The following is a 10,486-nucleotide window of genomic DNA, read 5'->3' as shown; positions in this document are numbered from 1 at the left end:
AGAGTAAAATATAAGGAACCTTAGGCTCAATTTACATAAACAAATACCAAACTGTATGTTGGCCGCATTTCAGGAATGAGAACAAAAAGTAGACACCGAGCACACTCATAGTGCAGATAATCATAAATATTCTGTGGCAATTTGAAAAACCCACAAGTGACAGATAGACCTGATTGGCCTCTCACCTAATGTGACTGTGATCCCGTTCACAGTTACGTTTAGAAGATTGATGACTAGGTGGAGGGAGCAGCACGTCACAGGAACACCAATTGGAAAGGACCAGGTGTGAAAGAAATGTAAAAAACCAAAAGGACCGCGCTCACAGGTCAATAGATTTATTGGGAAAAAACTGGAGTGCACTGCATTTCAGGAATGAATCTAGTCTGGAGACCAGGATGACGCAAGCAGTCCCATCTCTAGCCCTCATTCAATCTGGAACAGGTGGGCATAATACAGTCTGCATTTTGTGGATCATGAATGTAAGACTTTACTATTGTTTCACACTGACTAGGACATTTTTTGCAAATGTTTTTATAAAATCGCCAACCCCTTGTAAAGCAGTGAGTCTATCGTGCTCGGTCCAGAGGGATTTAGATTTAGCTGTCACTTCATAGTGGTTGTGAAATGTGAAGATTGAGAGTCCTCAGTAGTTGATACCTTTTTTAGTGGCTAACGAAAAATGATGACAGATTGCAAGCTTTCGGGACTGCTATAAGGTCCCTTCATCAGTCTGGTATAACACAATATCTGAAGGCAAGCACATTTATACAGGAGGTTATTCATAGAGGTTGTGTTACCTTCCTCGGGGTCACTACTGTAGTATTATATATCAAATAGGACTTGTCTTTTCTCAGTCCTATTACCTACACACTGAGTTGTAGTTCACATCTGCATTCGGTATTATATTTGGGGAGTCACATGGAGACCCTCCCAAACAAAATACCAAACGCATTAACAAGTGATGAGCTTATGAAAGCAACAGACTCCATAGACTATAATGGAATCCGTGTGTTTTCCGTGTGGTGTCCGCACGGAACATCCGGAAAGAAAATTCTTCTACGCATGACTCATGTGGAAAACACATGGACCCCATTATAGTCTATGCGGTCCGTGTGCTTTCGTTGCTCATAAGTTGTCAATGCATTCAGTATTCCGTTCTGGGGGTCCCCAAGTGGACTCCCCGAACGGAATACCAAACGCAGATGTGAGCCAGGTCTGACTCTGGATGTGATAGCCGCAAGTGAGCTTAGATAAAACTTCAAGAAAGTCCTAAAGATCACGAGGAAGCTTTAATGTACTTTATGTAAGATTACTTCATACACTTATGGGGTTCAAATAGGTTTTGTAACACTATGGACTTTGAGTAAAGTGAAAGTAAGGAACATTTAGGATGTATCCTGCATATTGTCTACCCTGCCAGTCCAATAATGAAATCAATAAGAATTTGTTACTAATTTATTACCTTATTATTCATATTATTATGTAGAATACCTTTAATATCAAGCTGAAATTCTGACATGGTTAAAGAAAAATGTGTGGAGTTCCCTTTCAGAAATCCCCTAGTCCTTCCTGGATCCTATGTAGTTCCCAGTTTCACTTTCACTTGGCAGTAATCCTTGGGCGGGTCTTACTGTATAATTTGGAACCGAGAACACACGACAAGCATTTCTCTGCTGTCTTCCCTGCTCTTTGCACTCGACACTGTCGCTGCATTGTGTTGCTGAACCTCCTTTTGGGGTTATCTTCATCTTAATCCTCATGTGATTCTGCTGTGTCATTGACATTTTCTTCAAGAACCCTGAGATCCTGCATATCTACAGCTGCTGGGACCTTCCTACTGATAACTCTTAGATCCTGTGGCCTTGCAATGTACCCTTGGATTATATTATTGATCCTCGGTAGCCACTACTGCCAGGTGAGACATGACTTGAAGCTTACCTTCCTGTATACTAGTTGTATACTCACATATATTAGTAACTAGCAGTATGCCCTCATGTGTCTAGCATACATTTGTGTTTTGCGCTACATCAATCTCGTCTCTGTTTCCCCAAGGGGTTAATATGTTTTTGTTCCTCATTTCTGACACCGGTAATTTCCAAGCACCTGCTGTTCGCCTCCCTGGGGACTTTAACTACAGACATGAAATGCTGGGTACTATCTGAGTGTGTGTGCACTTTAGCATCCCACTGCTAGGCTAATTTCATGCCATGATCGACTAATCCGTTCAGTGTTAACAATGAATATAACTTGGAAACTTGTACACCATGGCAGTGCTGCTGTTTGTGAAATAGCCCACAGAGAATTTTGTTTAATGAACCCACCGTTGAGCGAAAATTAATATAATCAGAAAATGCCTGCAAGCGAGTTAGCAGTGAAGATAAAGCCGATTTTCTATTGTTTCTTGTATTACGCATAATGTCGGACGAGTTATAAGATAAACTAGTTAATAAATCAGGTTCCTATTGTGACACATCAGTGGTTGGGATGTTTTATGCCCTCTGTCTGCCACAGAACTGTAGTGAATTCAACCAGAGAGTCTTAGCTTCTTAAAGAGGACTTTTCGCCACCTCCACCAATTCTAGCTCTTAGCATATGTTAATAGGACGATGCTCCACTGATTTCAGCATAGTTGGAATTTTCTCTCGACTCCCCACCATTCCTGAGCAACCAACGCAGTTAGTTTTGGTGCCTGATATACTATTTAAGCTCTGTAATGTCAGGCAGGGGTGTGTTTCAGAGCTCCAATCAGAGGCTGCCAGTGTCAGAGCTCAGAATCACACCCCTTGTCTGCTCCTGCCTGACCCCGGCCTGACAGTACAGAGTCAAAATAGTATATCAGGCACCAAAACTAACAGTAGTGATTGCTTGGGAATGGTGGGGGCTAGAGGAAAAAAAAATAACCGTGCCAAAATCACAGGAGCTACACCTATTGATAAACAAATTCTAAGAAATGGAGTTGGGGGAGGTGATGAAAAGTCCTCTTTAAGACCATATCCAAAAATTTATTATATGTGAAGCAAGTCCAATAAAGATTGATACCAGTTTAAGGGTATCCTTTTTTAGCATGTCTTGGTATGATATTAGGAAATGCAAACACATGCTGATCAGTAAAGGCGGGTGCTCTGGTGAAAAGCTCAGCTTGATCACCCTTGTATGAATTTTACTCACAACCTTCAGTTGAGTCCCATCCATATATTTTAGAAGCATTTAGGTTTCACTTTCCTTTTCTATCCAGACCAAGACCATCATGAAGACTTGCCATCCCCTGTGGGTGTATTTCTCTCATAGTAATCTTGCTCCCTGTTGTTCCACAACCTCCCCCACAGAATCCTTCCTTGACAAAAAGGGCTTATTTTCTCCTTTATGACAGTGGAAGTCTATGTATAATAAACCTATAACACCAAAATACAGCATATCAACCCAACCCCGCAGATTGATAGGTTAAGATCACCTAAATCAGGTGTTGTTTCCCCCTTGTGAATCAGTGCATAAGTCACTGTGATATTACCTTCTTGTCAATATGCACATTAGCTCTTTGGAGCAACAAGGGCGTTGCTATTACCTGAGGCGGAGGCCGCTTCAGGTTCCGGTCCAAAATACCGGTAGCCGCGACTGAATGCCGGTGTACTGCACAGGCATCCAGTCGCGAACTCCGCTCCGGATTAGGCCCAATAAATGGGCCTATTCGGGAGGAGGGAGTGTCTTCAGGCCGAATCGCGAAGCGAAACAGCCTGAAGAATGTGCATCTTGGTTCTTTTTCCGGGACCTGGAACAAACCGGCTCCTGGAAAAAAGACCTGGCAGACTCCCATTGATTTCAATTGTAGCTGTCGTTTTGGATATGGCCTCAAAATCCTGACCAAAAAACCCCGTGTGAACTTAACCTGATACTTTTCCTCTGATTGACAAGTCCAGGTTTTATATGAACTCTGCCATACTTACCACTGCTCATATTCTCTGCACATGCACGGTACTGGCTCGGACCAGGCAAGCATCACGACAGCACTGTGCATGTGCAAGAATATGAATAATGGCGAGTGTGACAGAACTTAATGCCAGATGACGTCAGGAACATGCTGCTAGACCAGGGGTAGGGAACGTACGGCTCTCCACCTGTTGCAAAACTACAACTCCCAGCATGCATACTGGCTCTGCTGTTCTTGGAACTCCCATGGAAGTGAATGGAGCATGTTGGGAGTTGTAGTTTCACAGCAGCTGGAGAGCCGAAGGTTCCTTACCCCTGTGCTAGACCCTCTGGGAAAGTACAGTTTGATTCAGGTGATCCTAACCTATCTGTCTGCGGTGCTAGGTTGATATTATGGGTTCTGGGGAAAGACTCCCTTTTAGCATATTTTATGCACAGCAATGGGAAAGGAACTCGACATCTCTGAAGAAATCTGGATGGGGTAGAACCATGCAACTAAATATAAAGATACTTTTCATAACTATATAGGCCATAAACTATCAATGACTCTCTTGCAAATGGCTGTTTGGCCAAAAAATGTCCTCCCAAATACACTTTGCTTGTCCAAGCATGCATGTCCATTCACTAAGGAAGAGGGTAGCAAACTGTTGCGCGAAGCCTCTAGTGACAGCCTATCCTCGGGGGGGAGACAAAGGATCCAACATGGTAAAAATCAGATATCATTCATGGGGGGAGCCCCCCATGCATATAGGTTAGTCGACCAACCCCACCAAGGTCAGTGAGTTTGGCCAAATATTTGTGTGAGAGTGCTTTAGTGTTTTTTTGGCTAAAATATAAAATGCAAAACCACATTTACCACTGATATCAGATTTTCAGAAAAGATCACTTTCAGAATAAAAGTGTGTGGGAAAAAAGGTGTTACCACATATAGTGTAAACTGGAAAATGACCTTTAAGTGGCTGTAAGCAGATATTAGAGAGAGGGGAAAAGGTAAAGTATGCTGAGCTAAAATATAGCTTTTATAGGTGTCATTCATATCTCACTATTTGAGAAGAATAATAATGAAACATATTTTATGCTTAAAGGGGATGATTGGGGAAGTCATTAGAATAATGAGATAGTAAGGCTGGTGTGCGCAGTATAGGTCATCGAAAATGTCACGGATAACACATGAATTGGTATCCGTTTTTTTTTACAGAGCCATGCATTCAAAGGCATTGACTTGCAAATATGGACAGGTATAGGAGCTGCTCCATATTTTGTGGCTCTTTTCTACAGCTCGGACGCACATGTAATGGGTCTGTACTTTGATCTGCAATTATGGATCTGCAATTGTGGATAAAAATTATGGCCACGTCCATGAGGCCTAAAACTTGCAGGAGTTCCCTAGCACCTTTATTGCTATATCTGTGCATACACGTGTTGCTATGCCTGGTACTGCAACTCTGGCCCAAAACTACAGTACCAGACAAGCCACACCTGCATGGAAAAAATGCTATACTATGTGCTCCTTCCACTTATTGACTGGTGACATCAGATCGTGAAATGGGTTCCATCAATGTAACATCAGGAAAGTTATCTTTACCTGCCTGTAAATTGGCCAACAGCCAGATTAATTCTATTAATTAACACATTTATCTTTTCATGTGAAATTAATAAACATAGCACAACAACGGTATTGTAAAAAACACTCCTGTCATTTCTAATAATTCAACCCTAAAACAAACCGCAATACAACAAACACAAGTAAAACCCCGGTAGTCTATAGTAATCCAACCCTAAAACAAACGGTAAAACAAAATACAAGTGAAACCTCTCGTTATACTTCAACCCTAAAACAAAGAGGAACACAAAAAAAAACACAAGTAAAACCTTTGTAGTCTGTAAAAATCCAACCCTAAAACAGTATAGCAAAACATACAAGTAAAACCTCTGTAATATATGATAATCTAACCCCAAATCTAACAGTAACGCAACAAACTCAAGTAAAACCTCTGTAATGCCCAGTTCACATCTGGGTTTGGGCCATTCCATTCCTTTTCTCTCCGCATTTTTTTGTGTGGAAAATGAGCGAAAACCACACAGACCCCATTATAATCTATGGGGTCGTCAGGTTTCCTTAGGCAACTTCTTTTTTTATGCCAATTAGGTTTCCGTTCCGTTCTCCAAGCGGACTCCCCAAATGGAACTCCATACAGAGATGTGAACTGGTTCTAACTTGTAATAATCCAACCCTAAAATAGTATAGCAAGAAATACAAGTAAAACCTCTGTAATCTGCAATAATTTGACCCTAAAACAAACAGAAAACAAGTAAACAAAAGTAAAACCTGTGTTAATATGGATGGCAGCCACGACTCTTCCCAGCTCTGTATAAGGTACAGCGTAGAATTACAGTAGTCTTTTTGATGGTCATAGTAGTGTAAAGGAATCTAATGTTGCATTTCTGTATAGCTGGTTAGTAAGACAAGTATCAGTGCACCATAAGTACCACAGTGCACCATAAGTATCATAGTGCAACATAAATAACAGTGCACCATAAGTATGACAGTGCACCATGAGTACCAAAGTGCACCATAAGTATCACAGTGCACCATAAGTATCAAAGTGCACCATAAGTATGACAGTGCGCCATAAGTATCACAGTGCGACCAGAGCACAGACCAGAGCATTCAATATATTCAGTCACCAGAATAGATTAATTTAGACTCAAGGTCAAATCACAAAAATTAATTTAGACCTCAGTCCATATGCCCAAAATTAGATTAGACCCCCGGCCGACCCCTATTTGTTTATCCCTTAGCTTTTCTTTGCTTCTAAAGATTGGTGCGCTCAAGTTCCTGCTGCTAGTGTCAGTCCATTGTATGTGTCCTAAGAACAATGGTGCAGATTTACTAATATTGCCTAAGTTTCAGACTAAGAAGTCATTCACACTGCCCATCATAAGATGAGAGCAACAGACATTTACAGCGATAGAGTGATGAGACAAGCGGAGCCTCCTCCTTCTGTGTCTGTTCCCATTGATTCTAACTAGAGATGAGCGAGTAGTGAAATATTCGAGATTCAATATTCTTTTCGAGTAGAGCCTCAATATTCGACTACTCGATTGAATATCGAATCCCATTATAGTCTATGGGAAAAAATGCTTGTTTCAGGGGAAACCACTATTTGACCAAAGGAGAGTCACCAAGTCCACGAGTAGCAGGAGGAGAGTGTTTAGGAGGAACGCTGTGCAGTTACAGCACACAAACCCCATTATAGTCTATGAGGTTTGCGCACTTTAACTGCATAGCGCTTGCAGTTGCGCTGATATTCCGTTGGGGGGGGGGGGTTCTCCTGCGGACTCCTTCCGGGCGGGAGGCAAGCACTAATGTGAACCGGCCTTTACTAGTCTTGCAGAAGCAGCATTGATTGGCCGAATGCTATACACGGTATAGCATTTGGCCAATCAACGCTGGTTCTGGAGCAGGCTCGTCCATGCTAGTCGGGAGAGCTGGCAGCTTGCAGTTATGCGAGAGCTGACTTTTTATCATAGGAATGCATTGACCAGTGTTGATTAGCCGAATGCTATACAGTGTACAGCATTCAGCCAATCAACGCCGGTTCTGCCGGAGGCTCGTCTGTGAGGAGGCGGAGTCTAAGATCGGACCACAATGGAGACTGCTGTGGTCCAATCTTAGACTCCGCCTCCTCACAGACGAACCTCTAGCAGAACCAGCATTGATTGGCTGTACACTGGCCAATCAACGCTGGTCAATGCATTCCTATGAGAAAAAGTCAACTCCCGCATAAACGCAAGCTGCCAGCTCTCCCGACTAGCAAGGACGAGCCTGCTGCAGAACCAGCGTTGATTTGCCGAATGCTAGAGCATTTGGCAAATCAACGCTGGTTATGAATCGAATCTTTACTGCAAATAGCGATAGTATTCGAACGAGTACAAGTATTTCAAATACCATAGTATTCGTTCGAATACCTACTCAATCGAATACTACTCGCTCATCTCTAATTCTAATGTAAACAAGATGGAAGATTTCTTCCGTCAGAAAAGTAAAATAACAAGACAAAAGAAAGCTTCTGTTATGTTTTTTTTTATCATGAAATGGACACCGGACGGAGAAAGCTCCATCTGCATTCTACAACTAATGTCCGTTGCTCTTATCCTATGATCGATGAGAGCAACTCTAAGTAACACAAAGTAACTGATATAAATCTATTTCATACATTCCAACTCTATTGTCAGATTCTTCAGGACTGTTGCAGAAGTTTCATTCTCTTTAAGAAGATATTTAGGAGAGAAATTTTTGTGAATGATATTTTACAATGTCCACAGTCAAAGTCTCCATGAGAAGTTAAATACACATGTAAGAAGATTACTTATGGTACAAGTTACTCAATGTATGATCTTTTATTGGCTGTTCAGACAGAAAGCTGAGCTTAGAACTGTGCCAGACTCTTGTAACAGAGCAGTGCATTGTGGGAGATCAGATGCCTGTCATACACTTAGAACTTTGCTGGTAGGTTATTAGACTGAGTCACCATACTGCCTGTTTGATAACCTGTGGGATGGATGATCGGGAACAAGCGCTCCTTTGAACGTCCATTCATGGTCATTACCTGCCAGCTCAGTCCATGTAAACACGTTCAAATTTGCACGCCATTTCTTTATGGGCCGTTTTACAACAATGGACACCAAATGGACCCCGTTATACTCAATGGAGTCCACCAGGCTCTTTATGTAACTACAGTTTTAGTGATTCACCTGTCCTTTGTTCTGTTTCCTCCATTGGACCAGAACAACGAACAGGTGATGCTAACGTGACCCTAAGGTAAAAGGGCCTTCTCATGTGTAACTCCTGAATTAAGTAATGTCATGGCGAGGAAGGAGGCGTCAATAAGAACTGTTGGGTATTCATGAGTTGGTTGTGTGACCAAGAGTTATTGAAGGTGTTTGGGCATCTTTACAGACATTACCAGTAGCCTTCTCTATTTCCTTATGTACATTTGTACTAGAATAGAATTTAATCTTAAACTGACATCTCAGAAACGGGGAAGAAAGTGACAAGTGATCTTATGAGTCAGAAATATTCCCAAAGTTACTTCCCTTTGTTTCCTTCTGTCTTGGTTTCTTATGGCTTTCTTGTCCATTGTCATTGATAGTGGTTGCTCAATGCCCTCACATGATACGGGGGTTTTCCATGCCTAGATTTAGTAAATGAATTCTAAAGTTTTATATAAATATAATAAATAAACTGCAAAATCAATAATTATTAATATATAGAGAAAATTTAGGCAACTCTCTAACTAACTTAGGAGTGTCTATATAAAGAGTACTGTTTGTGCTGATGAAATTTTGCTGGTAGAAAGGCACAAGTTCTTGGCTTACAGAAAGTTTCCATCATGTATATTTGAATAAATTGACTAGAAATGGGCGAACCTTCCAAGATTCATTTTGGGGTTGGGTGGCTCATGGGGTTGGGTTTTCCCCAATGGGGTTGGGTTTCTATGGCCCTTGGGATTATCTGCTCAAATGTGAAGTGATGTAGCTGCCTGCTCTCAGGGGGGAGGGAGGAGGGGCTAAGTGCACGGGAGCGAGCCTGTGTCTGTAGCTGTTCCTGTGTCTGCACCACACATGTGACCTAGCTTCCTGCTCTCAGATAAAGGAGGGGGGAAATGAGTGCTGCTTTCTTATATAAAACAGTCTAAATCCTAGTGGATCTGGTCCCTCTGCTCACTAGGATTTAGCTTTCTTATATATAGCAGGCTAAAAGCTAGTGGGCAGAAGGACCTGGTCCCTTAGCCCACTAGGATTTAGCCGACTCTATACAGAACAAGCTAAATCCAAGTGTTATAAGACCTTTGATGACATCACAGGCCCTTCAGTCGTCCCATAGGATCATGCTATGTGATGGGCGGAGCTACACAGTAATTTGGGGGCAGAGCTAAACTGGAGGTAGTCGGACAGTATGGCTTTGCATATGAAACCCCGCCCACCAATTGATGTCGAAAACCAGGAAGAAAGAAGTCTTTGCAGCAGCGAAGACTGGTGAGCAAGGGGCATGAGAATACCCTTTTAACTAGAAAAAGAAAAAAAAATCTGTAAAATATTGGATTAAAATCATGAGTTTTTATTTTTTTATTTTTGTTTTAAAAAAAGCTCTGACATTTCTCCATAGTAAGGAAAAACCACAAGTAGTGTATATAGAACTTGCTATCTGTAAATTCCAGGGCAGCTTCTTAGCCTACCTCTATACTCCTTGCGCCTCCGGCGCCTTTGACCCCCTGCTGTATATGCCTGCTGCTGCGTCCCTATGTAGCTAAAAGCCTTCTTACTCCAGAACTAATGTACGAAGTATCCCTCCATCTATTCCATGCTGATAATGCTGAATGCTAACATTAGGTAGAAAGTATTTTAGAAAAATGTTTAACCAATACCTTATATACTTTTTTAAGTAAATGCAATGGTCCCATACATTTTTTTGTCCGCTGCAAGGGTTTAAAATAATACAATGCATACTCACCTCTTCTTTCGGCCGGGAGAGCACAGAGTAACTATTTGGGTCCCC

The 10,486-nt window shown here is 41.8% G+C and overlaps 1 protein-coding gene across 1 annotated transcript in view; it reads left to right on the top strand.

Annotated features, from left to right (window-relative positions):
- The first annotated feature begins 1,734 nt into the window (after nt 1-1,734).
- Nucleotides 1,735-10,486, top strand: part of CD40 (CD40 molecule) — a 34,291-nt gene continuing 25,539 nt past the window's right edge. The window contains exon 1 of the mRNA XM_075278769.1: nt 1,735-1,915. Within this exon, the coding sequence (XP_075134870.1) occupies nt 1,868-1,915 (48 nt within the window). The 5' untranslated portion in view covers nt 1,735-1,867. The remainder of the gene's footprint in view (nt 1,916-10,486) is intronic.

The sequence above is a fragment of the Leptodactylus fuscus genome, chromosome 6 (assembly GCF_031893055.1).
Source record: "Leptodactylus fuscus isolate aLepFus1 chromosome 6, aLepFus1.hap2, whole genome shotgun sequence".
Lineage (NCBI taxonomy): Eukaryota > Metazoa > Chordata > Amphibia > Anura > Leptodactylidae > Leptodactylus > Leptodactylus fuscus.
The sequence above is the reverse complement of the archived record's forward strand: the minus strand, read 5'-3'. Positions and strand labels throughout refer to the sequence as shown.